This window comes from Hypanus sabinus, chromosome 13 (genome assembly GCF_030144855.1).
Source record: "Hypanus sabinus isolate sHypSab1 chromosome 13, sHypSab1.hap1, whole genome shotgun sequence".
Lineage (NCBI taxonomy): Eukaryota > Metazoa > Chordata > Chondrichthyes > Myliobatiformes > Dasyatidae > Hypanus > Hypanus sabinus.
The window spans coordinates 22,787,466-22,808,648 of record NC_082718.1 but is presented as its reverse complement, the minus strand read 5'-3'; the positions used below and the strand labels follow the sequence as shown (position 1 = coordinate 22,808,648).

Sequence of the window (21,183 nt, the reverse complement as noted above, 5' to 3'; positions counted from 1 at the left end):
TTTATTGTGAGTGGAAATAATAAAGTGCCATTTCTGAAACTTCAATGAAAACCCATCTAGCCCCAAATGTTTTTTCACATGAAGAGGAATAAATCCTGAAGGCACAATGCCGACGCTGATGTATGTGGTCAATAAATTATAGCTTGCACAAAATGATAAAATTGCTATGTTCAAACTTCATATACTATTTATGGAAGCTTTTCTTTTATATTCCAGTATAGCTAGCATAGATTTAACTCCCAAGTATTTAGTCAACTACAAAAATAATAACTGACAGCAAATGAATATTGTAAAGAGCCTTGATATAGCCCTGAATTTCCACGTGTGGATTCAAAGGAAATTTTGTCGGATGTGGGATCTTTCCCCTCCAGCACACATGGATTTTTTAAAACATTACTGAAGAAGCCGGCCTAAGAAGAAGTATGTAGATATTCCTTGGTGTGTATTTGTGTTTCTTGTAGTTTGGAAAGTCACAGAGTGATTATTGAGGTACAGTACAGAAACAAGCCATTCAGCCCAGCTTGAGCTGGTCCCATTTCCTCATATTTGCCCAATATCCTTGTAATCTGTCCCCATCCATGTGCTGATCCAGACGTATTTTTTCATCTTGGCCACTTTCCCTGGCGGATTGCTCCACGTAAACACCACCCTTTGTGTGAAGAAGCTGCCCTTTAGATCCCTTTTAAATCTTTCCCTTCTCATCGTAATCCTATGCTCCCTAGGTTTAGAATGCTCTAGTCTTGAAAACAGGCTGTGAGCATTTGCCTTATCTGTGAGCCATATGATTTCATATACCTTTATAACATCACCTGTCAGCCTCCTACGCTCCATGGTAAAAAAAAGTCCTAGCCCATCCTATAGTCCAACTACCAATAATCTTTCTTGCATGACAATGAAGGAATGGTGATTTGTTTCCTATTAGGATGATGTGGGATGATGACAAGAATGTGCAGATGATGGTGTTTCCGTTGCATTATTATCTTATCCAGATCGTAGAAGTTGTGGGGTTAAGGAGAATTGTCAAAATCTTGGCAAGTTGCGAGAATATGTCGTGGTAGCTCCATTCTCTGTGGTGGAGAGAGTGGTTTCTTTGAGGTGGTAAATGTGTTGACAATCAAGTGAATTGTTTTTTCCAGGATATGTCTTAAAGGCACATTCAACCATGCAATTAGAAAATATTGGAGACTGGAGAGACTGCAGATGCTGGGATCAAGAAAAACACTTATGTGGGAAATGGACAGTCATTGAATCAGGCTGTTTTCCCCACTATCTTTCAATCCAGATAAAGGGTCTCAAACCAAACCTTTGACTGCCTTGTCCCTCCAGAGATGCTGCCTGACCCACTGAGTTCCTCTAGCATTTTGTGAATTGCTGAATTGAAAAATATCATGTACCATACCTGACTGTCACTAGGACCATAAGACCTAGGAGCAGAATTAGGCCATTTGTCCTGTCAAGTGTGTTCCACCATTCCATCTTGACTGATTTATTATCCCTCTCAACCCTATTCTCCTGCATTCGCCCAGTAACCATTGACACCCCGATTAATCAAGAACATATCAACCTCTGCCTTAAAATATACGCGTTGGCCAATGATTCCGAGGCTGTTACCTCTGTTTCTGGACTCCCTCACTATAGGAAGTAACTTTTCTACATCCACTCAGTCCAGACCTTCCAATATTCAATGGGTTTGAATGAACCCCCCCCCCCCATTCTTCTAAACTCTAATGAGTACAGGCCCAGAGCCATCAAAGTCTGCTTATATGTTAACCCTTTCATTCCTGGGATCATTCTCATGAACCTCCTCTGGATTCTCTCAAATGCCAGCACATCCTTCTTTTGATAAGCATCCCAAAGCTGGTCATATTACTCCCAAGTCCAGACTGACCAATGCCTTATAAAGCCTCAACATTACATCCTTGTTTTTGTATTCTAGTCCTCTTGAAATTAATTCTGACATTGCATTTACCTTCCTTACCAACGACTCAACCTGCAAACCACTTGTCACCCGCAGCCAACCAGAAAAGGCCCTCTTTATTCCCACTCTTTGCTTCCTGCCAGTCAGTCAATCTTCTATCCATTTGTTAATTTGTTAAGCAGCCTCGTGTTGCACCTTGTCAAATCCAAATAAACAACATCCAGTGATACTCCTTTGTCTGTCATGCCTGTTATCTCCTCAATGGATTCCAACAGGTTTGTTGAGCAGGATTTTCCCTTTAGAAAACCATGCAGACCTTGGCCTGTTTTATTGTTTTATCATGTGCCTCCAAATACCCTGAAACCTCATCCTTAATAATTATTCTATACCAGAATCTAGTGATTCTTTAAAGATCATTGCAAATGCTTCTACAGTCTCTACAGCCACTTCTTTCAGAACCCTGGGGTGTAGTACATCTGGTCCAGCTGACTTGGCTTACTTCAAACTTTTCAACTTCCCAAACACTTTCTCTGAAAAATAACAATGAAACTCACTTCTGCCCCCTGACAATCTTGTATTTCTGTCATTCTGCTCGTGTCTTCCACAGTGAAGACTGAAGCAGCATACTTATTAAGTTCATCCACTATTTCTTTGTCCCTCATTACTACCTCTCCAGTGTCATTTTCCAGCAGTCTGATATCCATTCTTGTCTATTTTTCTCTTTATATATCTAAAACATTTTGTACCCTCCTATATTATTGACTAGATTACCCTCGTATTTCATCTTTTCTGTCTTTATTTTTTTTAGTTGCCTTCTGTTGCTTTTTAAAAATCCTCTACCTCCCCACTATTTTTTGCTATATTATATGCCCTCTCTTTTACTTGTACGCTGTCTTTGACTTAATTTGTCAGCTATGGTTGCCCCATCATCCCTTTATAAAAATACTTTATCTTTGGGATGTATCTTTCCTATGACTTTCAAATTTCCCCCAGAAACAGCAGCCAATACAGTTCTGCTGCTGTCCCTGCTAGTGCCCCCTTCCAATCAACTTTTGGCCAGCTCCTTTCTCATGCCTCTGTAATTTCCTTTTCCCCACTGTTATACTGATACATCTGATTTTAGCTTCTCCTCAAATTGCAGGGTAAGTTCTAAGATAAAGGGTTCCTAATCAAATCTGGTTCATTACACAACACCCAATCCAGAAATACTGTTCCCCTAGTGACCTCAACCACAAGCTGCTCTAAAAATCCATCTTGTAGACATCCTGCAAATTCCCTCTCTTGGAATCGAGCACCAGCCAGCTTTTTCCAATCTATCTGCGTTTAGAACTCCCCCCAAGATTATCACAGCATTGACGTTTTACATGCCTTTTCTATCTCCCATTGTAATTTGTGGCCCACTTCCTTGCTACTGTTTAGAGGCCTGTATGTAATTTGCATCAGGGCCTTTTAACCCATACGGTTTCTTAACTCTACCCACAAGGATTCTACATCTTCCAATCCTATGCCACCTCTTTCTAAGGATTTGAGTTCATCTTTTACCAATAGAGCTACCCCACCACCCTCTGTTCCTGCCCGTACATTCAATATCATGTGTATCTTTGGATGTCAAGCTCCCAACTATGATCTTCTTTCAGCGATGACTTGGAGATGCCCACAACATCATACCTGCCAATCTCTAACTGTGCAACAAGATCATCTAACAACACACAAAATGCTGGTGGAACACAGCAGGCCAGGCAGCATCTATAGGAAGAAGCACCGTCGACATTTTGGGCCAAGACCCTCCATCAGGACTAACTGAAAGAAAACAAAGTAAGAGGTTTGAAAGTAGGAGGGGAAGGAGGAATCCAAAACGATAGGAGAAGACAGAAGGGGGTGGAGTGAAGCTAAGAGCTGGAAAGGTGATTGGCTAAAGGGATTCAGAGCTGGAGAAGGGAAAGGATCATGGGACGGGAGGCCTAGGAAGGGTCTCGGCCCGAAACGTCGACAGTGCTTCTTCCTATAGATGCTGCCTGGCCTGCTGCGTTTCACCAACATTTTGAGTGTGTTGCTTGAATTTCCAGCATCTGCAGATTTCCTCGTGTTTGCAACAAGATCATCCATATTCCATATAACATATACTGCATGTACTTAAATATGTTACTTTCAATCCTGTATTATCCCCCTTTTTGATCTTGCATCCTCGGCCATATAATTCCAGTTTTCAACCCCTGCCAAATTAGTTTAAACTCTCCCGAGCTTCAGCCTGTTCACCCTCCCCCTTTAGAATGCTGTGGACCTGATCTGGGACATCACAGACCCTGGCACTGGGAGGTAACGTAACTACCATTTAAAAGATGGTGAGCAGGCATTGGGAGTTAGGTGGTGAGTCAGCTACCACAGAATCTGCTTTCTCATTTGCCTTAGTGTGTTCATTACATGTGTGACTTGTCAAGTTTCTCCTCAGTATTGGTTGCCTAGATGTTGCAGACTTGATCTTCAGCAAATTTGAAGGAAATGTGCTTAGACTTCCTCTTGTTGGAGGTAGTTGGTACCTGTTCAACTGCATTTAACAGCAAAGAATATCTTTCTCTGTGCAAGAGTATGTACAATTTTTTCATCTGTGGAGGTGCTAATGAATCCAAAAGTGTTCACTAGTTGCACATTTCTGCATCTGACTATATAGTCACCCTCTTATTTCATTCTTTAGAAAAAAACTGAAAACTTAAGTCATAGGAGCCGAATTAGGCTATTCGGTGCATTGAGACTGCTCTGCCATTCGATGAAAACTCATTTCTTTTACCCCACAAACCCAATCTCCTGTCTTCTCCCCATAACCTTTGATGCCCAAACTAATCAAGGATCTAGCAACTTCTTCCTTAAATACAATAATAATAAATACTTTATTAATCCTGAGTGAGTGGGAAATTACTTTGTCATAGCAACAACATTTAAAAACACATTTAGCAATAATAATAAATAATATAATACAAACTAATAATAAAGTACAGAATAATAATACTTACAATAATACTTAACCAATGTGCAATAATGAGGTATGAAATAATAAAACAGACTATTGTACTGTGATGTGTGTTCTGTTGCACAGAGATGAACTGTTGTATATGCTCATTGCACTGGGTAGGGAAGATTTTCTGTAATGATCCTTGTGACAGCTGAGCTGATTGACCCTGTTCAAAAAGGCGCTCCGCTGCTTATTCAGTCGGTCATGGAAAGGATGTGCCTGATTCTCCATAATGGATGACAGTTTGTTTTGTGACCTCCTTTCCAAGACTAACCCAATGTCTTGGCTTCCACAGCCATCTGTGGCAGTGAATCCCATGATTTTGCTACAATCTGCCTGAAGAAATTCTTTTACATCTCTGTTCTAAAGGGACATCCTTGTATTCTGAGGCTGTACCCGCTGGTTGGAAGTCCACATCCATTCTATCTAAGCCATACAATATTCTATAGGATTCTATGAGATCCCTCCCTCATTCTTCTAAACTCCAGTGAGTACACCCACAAAGACTTCAAATGCTTCTCTTCCATTAACCCTTTAATTCGTTGGATCATTTTTATGAACCTCCTGTGGACCTCCTTCAATTCCAGCACAACCTTTCTCAGTTATAAGACCCAAAACTGCTCAAAGTCTTCGGGTATAATTGAAGTGGCAGTTGATAGGTTCTTGATTAGTATGGGTATCAACGTTTATGGGGAGAAGGCAGGACAATAAGATTGAGAGGTGCAGGTAATTATCAGTCATATTAGTCCTTCTGCATTGCCCCCAAGCTGACAGCATGAAGATAGATTTCTCTTACTTACAGTAATTTCTTCATGCTCCCCCTTCTGTCTTTTATCATTCCTTATCCTGACTCCCCCTTTACCTATTCTCTTGTCCTCATCTGGCTATCATCTCCCTCTGGTGTCCCGCCTCCCTCCATTTCTCCAGTGGGTCATTGTCTTCTCCTCTCAGATTCCTCCTTCTTCACCTCCCAGCTTCTCACTTCATCCCTCCTTCCCCAACCACATAGTTCCCCCTTGCCTTCTAGCTTGTGCATCTCCCCCCTTCACCCCACCACCTTATTTTGGCTTCTTCCCCCTTTCCAGTCCTGCTGAAGGGTATCACCTGTAATCTTGTCTCTTTACTCCTTTCCATAGATGCTCCTGACCTTCCCACTTCCTCCAGCATTTTGTGAGAGTTGCTCATTTTTTAAAAAATTATTTTTCTGTATTTCAGACTCAAAGAAATCTATCCCAGAATACATTGTTGATGTGGAATCCATGGATATTTTCCCAGTTGGTTGGTGTGAAGCAAATGGCTACCCCTTAACCCCACCATGTCGTTCAGTCTGTAAGTATCACTGACGAAGTACCCATTATTCAGGTCAGATTAAATGCCCGGTTTACTTGAATAGCGGATTTTTGAGTGTCTGCTGGGAAGTTTAAGATGGATTAAGCCTATGGGGTTGTTAGGGAGTTTACATGGAGAAATAAGGCAAGTCTTTCAGGAAGCCAGATCCAAGTATTAACTTCCAGACTTTACAGAGTGTGAACAACGTTTAGACTGACAAGCATCTCTCCAGTGACAGGCTGGACTTTTAAGTGTGTTTGTTGAACCACTGGCAATATTGTCATTGTCATTTGAAATAAAATGGCATGCTTAAATGGGATTGTAAAATCATTGGCACTTTTATGCTACTGCTCAAAGAGTTTCACCCACATTAAAGAGTAATGGCCCGTCTTTATCTTGTCCATCACTGGGTTGTGAGAACTATCTCCAATTCAAAGAATCAAGTCTGTCCCTGGGAAATAATCTTCCTTTTTTCTAACTCGTAGGTCAGAAACAGAAGAAAATTGCTGTGGTGCAACCAGAGAAACAGTGAGTTAAGACTAAAATTATCACGTGAGACTGTTAAGGAATATTCTAATGAGGACCTGCATGTTGTAGTGTGCAGAGCTTGACTGTCACTGGTCCTGATGTAGTCTTTCCCAAAATGTTGACGATCAAGGTGACCCGCTGAGTTCTTCCAACCGTTTTATCTCATTATCAGTTTCACTGCCTGCATTTGGGTGTCTGTCCTAGAAAATACTAGTGTGCTTAATATCAATTAACTAAACCATTTTTCAATCTTTTCTACAATCCTGTAAGTATAATGTCCATTCCCATTGTCCTCCTATCAGATTCCTTCTTTAGCCTGTCAGCTCTCAGCTTCTCACTTCATCCCCTTCCCCCACCCACCACCTTCACCCTCACCTGACTTCAAATATCAGCTTCTAGATTGCACTCCTCCTCCTCCCACCACCTTATTCTGCCTTCATCCCACTTCCTATCCATTCCTGACTCGGGGTCTTGGCCCAAAACGTTGACTGTGTATTCCCCTCCATAGATGCTGCCTGACCTGCTGCGGTCCCACAAAATGTTGCATGTGTGTTGCTCTTGGTTTCCAGAACCCGCAGAATCTCTTCTGTTCGTTACTTATAAACCCACTCTGTTTCACAACATGAATCCACTTCTTTCAAATCAATAGTTTATTACAGTGGCTGAAAAATTATGATCATTTTAGTGGTGCTTTTGATTACTTTTATGTTGCTGATCTTCAGGTATCACAATTGGCTGCATGACTAATGTTACAAGACGTGTGTCTGCCTTGAAATTGGACTGTACATTGGCGCTCTTTTGTTTAACTCAGCACGTATGGCAGCTGGTGTTTCCTGAAATGGACCATGAATTCTCCATGGTTATCCGAATCTCCCAACTCCAGAAGTTTGTTGAGCACTTTCTTTTGTCTATAAATGGGTGGATTTTCCATTTCCCGTGTCAGATCTAATGGCATTATTCCACGTGTAATGCCTGTTGCCAGCATGTTATTGCAGAATGCATCTGCTATTGGATGCTGGTAAACCAACCAAGTTACTAGCTCTGTAGCTGAGCAGTTTGAAGGAGGTCTCCCAGAGCAAATCCTCATCGATTCAGAGGTGTTATCAGATTCAGACAACACACACAAAATGCTGGTGGAACGCAGCAGGCTAGGCAGCATCTATAGGGAGAAGCACTGTTGACGTTTCAGGCCGAGACTAACTGAAAGGAAAGATAGTAAGAGATTTGAAAGTTGTAGGGGGAGGGGGAAATGCGAAATGATAGAAGAGTGGAGGGGGTGGGGTGAAGCTGAGAGCCGGAATGGTGATTGGCAAAAGGGATGCAGAGCTGGAGAAGGGAAAGGATCATGGGACAGGAGGCCTAGGGAGAAAGAAAGGGGGAGGGGAGCACCAGAGGGGGATGGAGAACAGGCAGAGTGATGGGCAGAGAGAGAGGGAAAAAAAGGAGGGAAAAAAGCTAAATACATCTGGGATGGGTTAAGAAGGGGAGGAGGGGCATTAACGGAAATTAGAGAAGTCAATATTCATGCCATCAAGTTGGTATACAAGGTGTTGTTCCTCCAACCTGAGTGTGGCTTCATCTTGACAATAGAGGAGGCCATGGATAGACATATCAGAATGGGAATGGGACGTCGAATTAAAATGTGTGGCCACTGGGAGATCCTGCTTTCTCTGGCGGACAGAGCGTAGGTGTTCAGCGAAATGGTCTCCCAGTCTGCATCGGGTCTCACCAATATATAAAAGGCCACACTGGGAACACCGGACGCAGTATACCACACCAGCCGACTCACAGGTGAAGTGTCGCCTCACCTGGAAGGACTGTCTGGGGCCCTGAATGGTGGTGAGGGAGGAAGTGTAAGGGCAGGTGTAGCACTTGTTCTGCTTACAAGGATAAGTGCCAGGAGGGAGATTGGTGGGAAGGGATGGGGGGGACGAGTGGACAAGGGAATCGCGTAGGGAGCGATCCCTGTGGAAAGCAGAAAGGGGGGGAGGGAAAGACGTGCTTGGTAGTGGGATCCTGTTGGAGGTGGCGGAAGTTACGTGGAATTATAAGTTGGACCCGGAGGCTGATGGGGTGGTAGGTGAGGACAAGGGGAACCCTGTCCCAAGTGGGGTGGCGGGCAGATGTGCAATAAAGAGATCCAGATTCAGAATTAGGTTTATTATCTCTGCCGTACAGTATGTCATGAAATTTGTTTTATTATGTAAATTACTATAAGTTGCAATAATAAATATAAAATATATTTAAAAATAAGTACGTAATGTGAAAGAGAGCACAAATGTGAGGCCGTGTTCATGAGTTCCTGGACCGTTGCGTGATGGTGGAGGGGTAGAAACGGTTCCTAAAGCATTGAATGTGTGTCTTCAGGCCCTTGTAGCTCCTCCCCAATGGTAGTAATGAGAAAAGGATATGTTCTAGATGGCGAGGTCCTTAGTGATCAATTCTGCCTTTTTGAGGTCCTGCCTTTTGAAGATAAGAGACAGTGATTTGACTGGGCCTCGTCGAATAGCGGAAGCTAAATACGCAAGGCGTTCAGTGTTGTAGCAGTCCAATTTTTGTTTAATATGTAAAGCAATCCATGTGAAAATAAATCAAACACAAACCTTGTTCAGGCTAATTTTCTTGAAAGTTGCAGGTTCATTAGATTCCTATAAATTAAATATAAACTAATCAACTGAATAAGGACAGATAAAGAACGGGCACGAAGGTGGTTCCTGCTTTCCTGTAGTGTAAAACAATTACTGGTAAATAATGAGGCTGCCATGGGGTTTTTACTAAAGCTGAGAAAAGTCCAGCAAAACCATTACATTTGTTTGGGATCGCTTGAGTTCTACATCAACAGTGGCCACAGGTGAGGAATGCTTCAATCTGTATTATGCTCTCCAATGTTTATTGATCACAACCTAAGTTTTTTAACTTTAATTCCATTTTTGAGTTGCTTTTAGCCTTACAAAATATTGATAACTTCTAACAACATCCCCAAAATTAAGTTTCAGAACACAATGTTAATGGAGTAATTTTAACCAAATGCAGGTAGCAGGAAATCTATTAGATAGATCAATTGTATAGAGATAAGTGGTGTGATTACTTCAAACTGTTGTAGAACAGTGGAACTTGTTTTGTGGAATGGATGTGAATAGTTCAAACGATAACTGCTGCCTTTTACTGATTTTATTTCTAATATTAGGCTGCATTCCACATCTGTTGAGAAAATCCTTCATGACTCATATGCTGTTGCAACAGAACCAGGTGAGTTTATAAGTCTTTATAATTCTTTACAAGTCCAAGTTCTGATATGACCTAGGGGCTCAGTTGCTATCTTGGGCAGGACAATGATGGTGACAGTTTACACGAAACTATCTTACGGAGGTAGGAACTGAGTGAGAAGACACTCAAAGTCTTCTTAGCAACAGGCAGAGTGAGGAAAGTTGGAAAACAAAAAGTTTTCAAGAGGACAGGAGGGCCGGAGTGATGATAACAGACTGGATAAGATTAGTGTAGCAGTTAGAGCAAACACTGATCCAAATTTGATTCCAGTCACTACCTGTCAGGGGTTTAAATTCAAATTCAAAGTACACTTATTATCAAAGAATGTATAAATTATGCAACCTTGAGGTTTGTCTGCTTTCAGGCAGCCAAGAAACCTGAAAGAACCCAGTTAAAAAAAAGACCGACGCCCAATGCACAGAAAAAGGCGGGGAAAAAAACACAGAAGTCATGCAAACAATGGAAGCGAACAACTGCATGCTGAACCAAACTGAGTCCTGGGATCAGAATCCCTGGAGTAGGTCCGAGCTTTGGTCTCCGTTCATCGTGCTGGCGGACAGACATGCTGCGAAGCTCGCGGGCGTGGAGCACAGCAGCCAGGGCAGTCTCGCAGCCTCAGCGCTGCGGAGAGAAGAGTACACATCACAAGAAAGCAGGCGAAATCGGCTCTTGTCTCCGGTCCCAGTCTATCTGAGCCGGTATTTAAATTGTCCGAACAGCGGAGCCTGCCTCGCATTAGGACCTGGGCCCAGCTGCACCAAACAGTCTGAGCCTAGACCTCGCTGCCCAGCAGGAAGCCATTCCCAACCCCTCCAAGTCGGTTCAGTGCTTGGAGCAATCTAAACTTGCATCTGTGTATTGGAATTCCTCTGCCTTGACAATTCCTCTCCAAGTTGCTCACTCCAACTCTATCTGCATTGATTTTGCAACGCACCAGCATAGTTCTTCCCCAAATCAGCTTCACCTTCGCTGGCCTGTTCATTGTTTGTGGTGATAGTTTAACACAATTTACTTCAGAAAAGGTGTTAATGATAATGTTTTTATCGAATTTCTTGCCTTTTGAACTACGGGTAAGCTGTCACTCACTTTCAGTAGTGCCATCTTCAACCGGAATCTGTTCTCTCCGAAATCAGGTGAATTTCCTCTGGATGCTCCGCTTTCCTACCACATTCCAAAGATGTGTGGTTAGGGTTAGTGAATTGTGGGCAAACTATTTAGGTCCCAGAAGTTGGCAGCACTTGTGGGCTGCCGTCAGCACAATCCTCGCTGATTTGATTTGCTACAAATAGCACATTTCACTATTTTTCAGTCTTTTGATGTACACGTGGCAATGAAGATAATCTATTAAGGATTGCACTCTGGATCTATGTTAAACTTTGCAAGTCTCAGTTTTACTGTGGCAACTCTTTTCTGGGGAGAAAAAACCTCCTTCATATCATGGAAATTACCTTATTTTCTTTCTTCCCATAGGTACTACCAATGGCAAGTATTGCTGCTCCAAAATATACTTCAATCATCGGTGTTTCTCCGGTCCGTATCTAAACAAAGGGCGAATAGCGGAACTCCCTCAGTCCGTTGGACCTGGGAAGTGTGTGCTTGTTCTGAAGGAGGTAAGCTGGACGGAAAAGCACAAGTCGAATCACCTAACCAACATGGTTGCTTTAGAATCAGTAGCGATGTTTTCTTTAGTGGCGCAGTGAGATACAGAAGTTCCAAAGTTATCCATTTGTTATCTATCCCAGTTCCACAGAGGCTGCTGCAAAATAATTCAAAATCAGGTGTAGTGTTGACTTTGTTTTGGCACTGTTTACTGTGAGCCAACAATATTCTGAATTTTTTGAAAGGGGATGCCTGCTTCCAACGGGCCCAACATGTTCATTATTTATTCCTTTCCACAGGTGCTGCCTGGCCTGCTGAATTCCTCCAGCATTCCTTAAGGTTCTCATTGCCAGTTGGAGGTGGGGGGGTGGTTAATGGGGATAAGCTCACACTACCTATCAAGTCCATGTTGTTTCGCTACCATTTCTACTGACAGGAGAAGGGCAGGCATCTCTAAACCAGTGGCTTCACGCAGCTGGGGCTCCTCATCCGTGTTTGGCAGCTCATCTAGGAGGAGGAAATCTCTGATCTCAAACTTCTGCCGCCTTGTAGCTAGATCCACTCGAGGGGAAGGCTTCGGGAGTAAAGCCTTCAAAAAAAAATCTAAGGCTGGCGACCCTGAGGCAGCCCTGCGTTGATTTCAACGCTGACAACTCCTGCAACGCCACTGATGCCAAACCGCATCAGTCTCTGCTGGTCCTTTAGATTCATCAGATGTGTGGAGGGCTGGAGCTTGCTACGTGGGCAACAGTGTGCTCTTCATATCGTACTGCTCTGGCTTCTGTATCAACTGAAATGTAGACTGCTCGGATGCATCAACCATGCTCGACCCTGACCAGTGGAGAGCTTCCTCAGAGCCGCTCTGGATTTCCAGACTCGTTTGTGTTTCTGCTTTGCCTCTCCTCTTCATATTGGTTCTTTGCAATCCCTCTACCACACTCAGTCTTGATGCAGCATCATAACCCAAAATGTCTACTGTGCCTTTCCCGTCTCGATACCGCCCGACCCTCTCAGTCCTTTCCCGTCATGATGCTGCCCGACCCTCTCAGTCCTTTCCCGTCACGATACCACCCGACCCTCTTCAGTCATTTCCAGTCTCGATGACGCCCGACCGTCTTCAGTCATTTCCAGTCTCGATGACGCCCGACCCTCTTCAGTCATTTCCAGTCTCGATGACGCCCGACCTTCTCAATCCTCTTTATCACTAATAAACAGTATGACAATTTGGAACTATTTTGCTCTCTTTGCGGTTTCAAGCAGCATCTATAAAATAATATAGAAGGAATTAAACTGGCCGAAGGACAGCCAAACTAAAAGGTGAAGGTGTGGTAAACATGACAGTTTAATCTTCAAATCGTCAGTTCTTACACCACGGCAAGAGTGAGCGTAGCAACAAGACACGAGGAGGTCACACAAGCAGATGCTTTGCGGCTGGCAGGAGTATCAAGATGTGCTGTCCAAGCTCTTCTGAAGAAGCACAAAGAAACAGGCACGGTCAAGTTGCCAGCCACGGAATCTGATCCCAGTGGACGAGAGATACATCAAACTGACGTTCCTTCTAAATCAGAAGTCCAGCTCTGAACTCAAGTAGGCTCCTCTGTAGAAACCACTGGAACCCAAGTAGGCTCCTCTACTGTCTGGAGAAGTCTTGTCAGAAGTGCAGTTGCTGCCAAAAAGAGATTCCTTCGAAGTGGGAACAAAGTCACAGCAACACGAGGAATTGGGGTGCTGAACAATAACAGTAAGTGCTGTGGACTGGCAAGTCAAAATTTGAAATTTTTGGCTCAAACTGGAGGCAGCTTGTCTGTAAAAGAGCTGCAGAGCTCTACATGGATGATTGTCTGTGTCCAACAGTGAAACACGGCCGAGGTGCCCTGCAGGTTTGGGGCTTTATTTCTGCAGATAGAGTTGGTGATCAGGTCAGAATTAATGGAAACCTCGAAGCTGAGAAGTACAAGTGGATTCTCATCCATCACACAATACCATTAGGGAGGCGTCTGGTCTGTCCTAACTTCATTCTGCAGCAGGACAATGACCTCGAACACACGGCCAAGGTCATAAAGAGCTATCTTCAGTGGAAAGAAGGAGTTCTGCACCAGGTGGTGTGACCTCCACAGAACCAGATCTCCACATCATCGAGACTGTCTGAGATTCCCAAGAGAGACAGAAGCAAGTGAGACAGCCAAAGTCTGCAGATGAACTGTAGCAAGTTCTCCAAGATGTCTGGAACAACCTACCAGCTGATTTTTCATGTAAAGTTGCACAACAGTGTACCTAAGAGAATTGATGCAGTTTTCAAGTCAAAGGATGGCCACACCAAATATTGATCTGATTTAGTTTTTGTTCTGTTTTCTGCCCATTATAGTATTTGATATTTAGAAACTTTGTATTTTATTATTTTTGAAAGCATCTTTGCTGTACAGAATTGATTTTACACGTACCTATGATATTTGCACAGTACTGTATCTGTGCAGGTGTGTGTGTGTGTGTGTACTTATGTGCGTGTGTGTTTGTGGTGTATGGGGTATCCAGGGAGGGGTAGCACCTCTGGTGGTGGGCTTGTCGTGCTCTGCCCAAGGGCTGCTCATTCACCTTTGGCCCCCACCCACCCGGCACCCAGCTCTTGCCTGTGGCTCCAAGTAACTGCATGCGTCAGTGGCCACATCGCGGACACTGCTTCGACAGGGTATCTCCCGGTGAGATAAGGATATGCCTACCCCAGCATGCGAAGCCTTTTCCGGAAGATAGGGCAGGTGATTCAACTATGAGATCCAACGTCCGAGAAGGCGGTGCTGCAACATTGGAGAGTCAGGCACAGGAAGCGTCATGGCTATCCACTGCAGCTGAGGAAGTCTCCATACATGATGATTTTTCATACCATTGATGAAGATTTCTGAGGCCAAGAGAGTGGAACTGCCCCAGTGCAATGGCTTTTACACTATGAAAGTCCTCCCGCACAGATTTTTCTCTGTGTGGCTCTTTAGATGAGCTGTACAGACAAATGTCATTGTCAGAAGTGATGGACAACCAATACATGTATGTCAGAATCCGGTTTATTACCACCTGCTTGTGTTTGTGGGGGTGTGTAGGAGGGTTGCAGACATGAGGTTTAGGGGTAGGTTAAAGGACTGGGGATGGTGGGGGCAGGTGGGGGCACATAAGCCCTTTTGTGGGGTGTGGCTTGGGTTATTTGATGTGTGCGGTCCATTGGAAGTTCGGATTAGGGTGTATATACAGCACTGTATAAGTCTCAGGCGTGTTTACAGTATATAGCTCGGGTGCAAAGTACAGTAGTAATTTTATGTATTGCACTGTACTGCTGCTATAACAAATTTCATGAGTGATAAACCTAGTTCTCAACTGTGGACTGAGTGGGAAGAGGGCAGGGAGAAGGGAATCATAGCTGGGAAAGTGGGGAAGGGAGTGTAATCATCAATAAAACAATTTGGAATCAAATGACCTTGCCTGGTGTCTCAGGGCTGAGTGTGCATGCACCTGGGCCACCCCTGGCACCCCTTCGGTGCCGTCTGTCCCACACATTCCCAACATTCTTAGCTTCCAACAGATTAAAAAATTTGCTCTCAGCTCCACATTGACAAGTGCAGTACGCACACACAACACACACACGGTGCTGGAGGAACTCAGTAGGCCAGGCAGCTTCTATGGAAAAGTGTAAGCAGTCGAGGTTTTGGGCTGAAACCCTTCATCTGGACAGGCAAGGAATCTGATAGGAGAGGACAGAAGACCAGGGTAGAAAGGGGAGGGGGTGGAATCTATTAGATTCCCCATTCTCCAGTCCTTTATCTCTTTCACCAATCAACCTCTCAACTCTTTTCTTCACCCCTCTCCCCTCTCCCGGTTTTGCCCATCACCTGACACTTTTTACTTCCTCCTCCCCTCCCTCCACCTTCATATTCTCACTTCTCCCATCCTTTCCTCTCCTGAAAAAGGGTCTTGGCCCAAAACATCAACTGTTTACTCTTTTCCATAGATGCTGCCTGACCTGCTGTGTTCCACCAGCATTTTGTGTGTGTTGCTTGGATTTCCAGCATCTGCAGATTTTCTTGGTACAATACTGTGTTAAAGTCTTAGGTTAAAGTCCTAGTGATATATATGTGCTTAAAACTTCTGCATAGTACTGTTTGTGTATGTATGTGCATGTGTGTATATTAGGGGTGTGTGTGTGTGTGTACATTTGTTGATGGCAGAGGGAATAAGCTGCTTCTAAATTGTTTAATGTGAGTCATCAAACTCCTCCCTGATAATAGTAATGAAAAAGACTTATAAAATAATTAGTGCATAATGAGAGTCAAATATAGTGAGATAGTGTTAATAGGCTGGTTCATTATCTGTTCAGAAATCTGATGGTGGAAAGGAAGAAGCTTTCCCTAAAACGTTGAGTGCGTGTCTTCAGGCTCCTGTACCTCCTCCCTGATGGCAGCAAAGAGAAGAGGGCATGTCCTGGCTGATGGGGGTCCTTAATTTAAAAAAACTCCTTTTTGAGGCATCGCCATTTGAAGATGTCCTTGACACCGAGTAGTTAGGTACCCATGATAGAGCTGGCTGCGTTTGCAACCTTCCGCAGTTTTTTCCGATCCTGGGCCCTATAGGGAAATATAATTTGCATTCCTCTCTATTGCCATCAAAAGATTTCATTTAACTTGTACTTCACATATTAGAAATATTGAGATAACGTATTCACACTTTTTTAATAATTTAACTTGAATTTCAATGTTGCTAGCATCAGATCTCCTGTACTTTCTCTTTGCCTTTAAAATAGGTTCTCACTCTATTGATTAACGCAGCGTACAAGCCGGGCCGTGTGCTGCGGGAGTTACAGCTGGAGGATGACCCAGAATGGAACTGTCAGGAAGAGACATTAAAAGCCAAGTACGTATATTGGTATCAGGTTATATAAGGACATGATTAGTTGGCTGGGTGATAAGCAATTACTAAGTGGTTTGGGTAAATAACTCTCAAAGGGAGCATGTGAGTAGCAAAACAAGGCAGATTTGTTTTTCAGTCGACCACATTACTTCTGTGCATTATGTATTGTGCAGTGTTATCAGCTTAATTCATTCTAAAATTGAAAGTAGAAATTCAGTGCGTTTTTTTTTGTTTTTGAGAGCACTTCCTGTCCCCGTGGTATGGTTGCACACAAGGGATCTAGTACTCATTATAAGTTTGTGGTCGGTGCTTGCTCTTGTTTTCAAGGAACCTGTACTCAGATAGTAAGTTATTGCCAGTTGAAATTACCTTCCAGTACATATGGGTCAGTCTCCATGTTCGGTGTAGCAGTGTGATTGAAGGTGGACATTTTAAAGATGATAATTTTCCACAGTAATGTAGCTGGGCTCCATGGCGGCTAGTGCGACACTATTACAGCTGGGGCTGCGGGGTATGGAGTTCGATTCCGGCACTGTCTGAAAGAAATTTATACGTTCTCCCCCGTGACCGAGTGGGTTTCCTCTGGCTGTTTCGGTTCCTTCCCACAGTCCAAAGACGTACCGGTTGGTAGGCTAATTGGTAATTGTGAACTGTCCAGTAATTAGGCAAGCGTTAAAACGTGGTTTGCTGGGTGGCACGGTTCATTGAGCCGGAGGAACGTGTTTTACTCCATATATCTAAATAAATAAGTAAATAACTAGTATTTAAGGAAAGAGATGGTGAAGTTGGATCTTATATAACTTGGATGTAATTTGACATTTTTCAGTAGCTACAGTGGTAAAATAAATCATTACTTAGATAAAGAAAATGCACTCAATTGCCCCTTATTAGGTGCACCTGCTAGTTAATGCAAATAATTAATCAGCCAATCATTTGGAAGCAACTCAAATGCATAGAAACATGCAGACACAATCAAGAGGTTCAGTTGTTGTTCAGACCAAACATCAGAATGGGGAAGAAATGTAATCTAGGTGGCTCTGACCGTGGAATGATTGTTGGTGCCAGACGAGATGGTTTGACTACCTCAGAAATTGCTGATCTCCTGGGATTTTCATGTGCACAACAGCTTCTAGAGTCTCCAGAGAACGGTGCGAGAAGCAAAAAAAAATTGCAGCAGTTCTGTGGGGGAAAAGTCTTGTAAATGAGAAGGGTCAGAGGAGAATGGCCAGACTGGTTCGAGCTGACAAGAAGGTGACAGTAACGCAAATAATCATACATTACAACAGTGGTGCGCAGAAGAGTATCTCTGAATGCGCCACACTTGAACCTTGACGTGGATGGGCTACAGCAGCAGAAGATCACAAACACCCACTCAGTGGCCACTGTATTCGATACAGGAGGTACCTAATGAAGTGGCTGCTGGGTGTATGTATATTTACACTCTATTTCTTTTGAAGAGCAAAGGATTCCAGGCTTTTATTTCCAGCTTGCAGAGCTTGCATGCAACCACTTAACATGCCTGTCCTATATCTTTCTGAATGTAGTTCTGGGTAGATGTTAACCCGATTACTGTTGCTGCCTTAATGCCTTGTCTAACGACAGCAGACAGAAGAATAAAGAAAGAGGGGAGCTGTCTCCACTTGAGTTTAGACTTCCACTACCAGCTTTTGCACAGAATTAGTTCCTTTGCTGTCACCACACAGTATTTTAGATTACACCCTGTCAGGCTTAGCAAAACCATACAAAGTGCCCTTTTATTTCATTCTGGATGTGTGATATATGTGACTGGAATTAGTTGCCAAATGATCAGAGATTTTTTTCCTTTAAATAAATACAGCAAATACAGCATTTAAAGAAAAAAATCCATGATTTTAAGATCAATTTGTTTGAATGTCATTAAATTTTAGGCTGTCTACAAACATGTAAAGCAATTTGTCCGTGTTATTAGCTGTATTGCAGCACTGCAGGCAATTATTTTGGGAGCTTCTGAATTTTGCTAAAATTTTGCGGAAGGCTCCAGTAGTTGAGCTTTTGATGTCCTCCAATTCAGAATTATTTATTTATCACGTGTACATCAAGACATGGAGTGAAATGCATCATTTGCATTAGCAAACAGCACGCGTGCGCGGCTGTGTCGCGGCAGTCCACAAGCGGCACCACACATTTCAGTGCCTCCATAGCATGCCCACGATGTTTGATGCAATAATTACAATGACTCAGCAGGGGAAGTCTGTCTGTTATGTACAAGGAATATCCAACGCAGAATAAACATGCAGGAACAAAATCACCTCATGGAAAGGATAGGAAAAGAATAGATGGATACTGGGCTGACGCAAATGGAGCCATAGAGCACTACAGCACAGAAACAGGCCCTTCAGCCCATTTAGTCCATGCTGAACTACTATTTTGCCCAGTCCCTAGTCACCTGGGCCAGCCCTCCACACTCCTCCCATCGATGTACTTATCCAGAATTCTCTTAAATGTTGAAATTGAACCTGTATCCATCACTTCCGTTGGCAGCTCATTCCATACTCTCGCTACCCTCTGAATGAAGAAGTTTCCCCTCACGCGTTTCATCCTTCACCTATGACCTCTTCAAGTTTCGCCTAATCTCAGTGGAAACCTTATCTATATAACCATATAACAATCACAGCACGGAAACAGGCCATCTCGGCCCTCCTAGTCCGTGCCGAACTCTTAATCTCACCTAGTTCCACCTACCCGCACTCAGCCCATAACCGTCCACTCCTTTCCTGTCCATATACCTATCCAATTTTACCTTAAATGACACAACTGAACTGGCCTCTACTACTTCTACAGGAAGCTCATTCCACACAGCTATCACTCTTTGAGTAAAGAAATACCCCCTCGTGTTTCCCTTAAACTTCTGCCCCCTAACTCTCAAATCATGTCCTCTAGTTTGAATCACCCTACTCTCAATGGAAACAGCCTGTTCACGTCAACTCTATCTATCCCTCTCAAAATTTTAAATACCTCGATCAAATCCCCCCTCAACCTTCTACGCTCCAATGAATAGAGACCTAACTTGTTCAACCTTTCTCTGTAACTTAAGTGCTGAAACCCAGGTAACATCCTAGTAAATCGTCTCTGCACTCTCTCTAATTTATTGATATCTTTCCTATAATTCGGTGACCAGAACTGCACACAATATTCCAAATTTGGCCTTACCAATGCCTTGTACAATTTTAACATTACATCCCAACTTCTGTACTCAATGCTTTGATTTATAAAGGCCAGCGTTCCAAAAGCCTTCTTCACCACCCTATCTACATGAGACTCCACCTTCAGGGAACTATGCACTGTTATTCCTAGATCTCTCTGTGCCTCTGCATTCCTCAATGCCCTACCATTTACCCTGTATGTTCTATTTGGATTATTCCTGCCAAAATGTAGAACCTCACACTTCTCAGCATTAAACTCCATCTGCCATCGTTCAGCCCATTCTTCTAACTGGCATAAATCTCCCTGCAAGCTTTGAAAACCCACCTCATTATCCACAACACCTCCTACCTTAGTATCATCGGCATACTTACTAATCCAATTTACCACCTCATCATCCAGATCATTTATGTATATTACAAACAACATTGGGCCCAAAACAGATCCCTGAGGCACCCCGCTAGTCACCGGCCTCCATCCCGATAAACAATTATCCACCACTACTCTCTGGCATCTCCCATCTAGCCACTGTTGAATCCATTTTATTACTCCAGCATTAATACCTAACGACTGAACCTTCTTAACTAACCTTCCATGTGGAACTTTGTCAAAGGCTTTGCTGAAGTCCATATAGACTACATCCACTGCCTTACCCTCGTCAACATTCCTCGTAACTTCTTCAAAAAATTCAATAAGGTTTGTCAAACATGACCTTCCACGCACAAATCCATGCTGGCTACTTCTAATCAGATCCTGTCTATCCAGATAATTATTAATACTATCTCTAAGAATACTTTCCATCAATTTACCCACCACTGATGTCAAACTGACAGGTCTATAATTGCTAGGCTTACTTCTAGAACCTTTTTTAAACAATGGAACCACATGAGCAATACGCCAATCCTCCGGCACAATCCCCGTTTCTAACGACATCTTAAAGATCTCCGTCAGAGCTCCTGCTATTTCTACAGAAACTTCCCTCAAGGTCTGGGGGAATATCCTGTCAGGACCCGGAGATTTATCCACTTTTAAACTTGTTAAAAGCGCGATATATCCCTCATAATTTTGTATACCTCTATCAAATCTCCCCTCGTTCTTCTACGCTCTGGGCGGTGTGAGGGTGGGGTGATGATTAGTGTAGATGGACATCATGGTCAGTGTTAACAAGAATCTCTTGAATCACAAAATAGTTACAAACAGGAGGAGACCATTCAGCCCATAGAGTTTATAGCAAATTTTTGTAAAAGTCAACCGGGCACTTTCACTTCCCAGTCATTTACCCATCACCCTGAAGTCTTTTTTTAAGATGCTTTGGCAGTTCTTTTCTGAATGTTGCAGTTGAGCGTTCCCCAATGCTCTCCCCAGCGATACATTCCAAATGTACATACAGTGTGTTAAATCAGTCCTCCCTATCTATTCTGTCCATAGTCTTCATGCAGTAACATGCTGCGTTGGATGCCCTCTCAAA

At 43.2% G+C, this 21,183-nt stretch overlaps 1 protein-coding gene across 7 annotated transcripts in view; it reads left to right on the top strand.

Moving 5' to 3' along the window:
* Positions 1–21,183, top strand: part of sfmbt2 (Scm like with four mbt domains 2) — a 220,724-nt gene that overhangs the window by 160,590 nt on the left and 38,951 nt on the right. For all 7 annotated transcript variants that reach the window (XM_059987321.1, XM_059987320.1, XM_059987325.1 and 4 more), the window contains 5 exons: positions 6,141–6,254; positions 6,740–6,782; positions 9,970–10,031; positions 11,520–11,659; positions 16,429–16,538. In XM_059987321.1, coding sequence (XP_059843304.1) covers positions 6,141–6,254; positions 6,740–6,782; positions 9,970–10,031; positions 11,520–11,659; positions 16,429–16,538 — 469 coding nt within the window. The remainder of the gene's footprint in view (positions 1–6,140; positions 6,255–6,739; positions 6,783–9,969; positions 10,032–11,519; positions 11,660–16,428; positions 16,539–21,183) is intronic.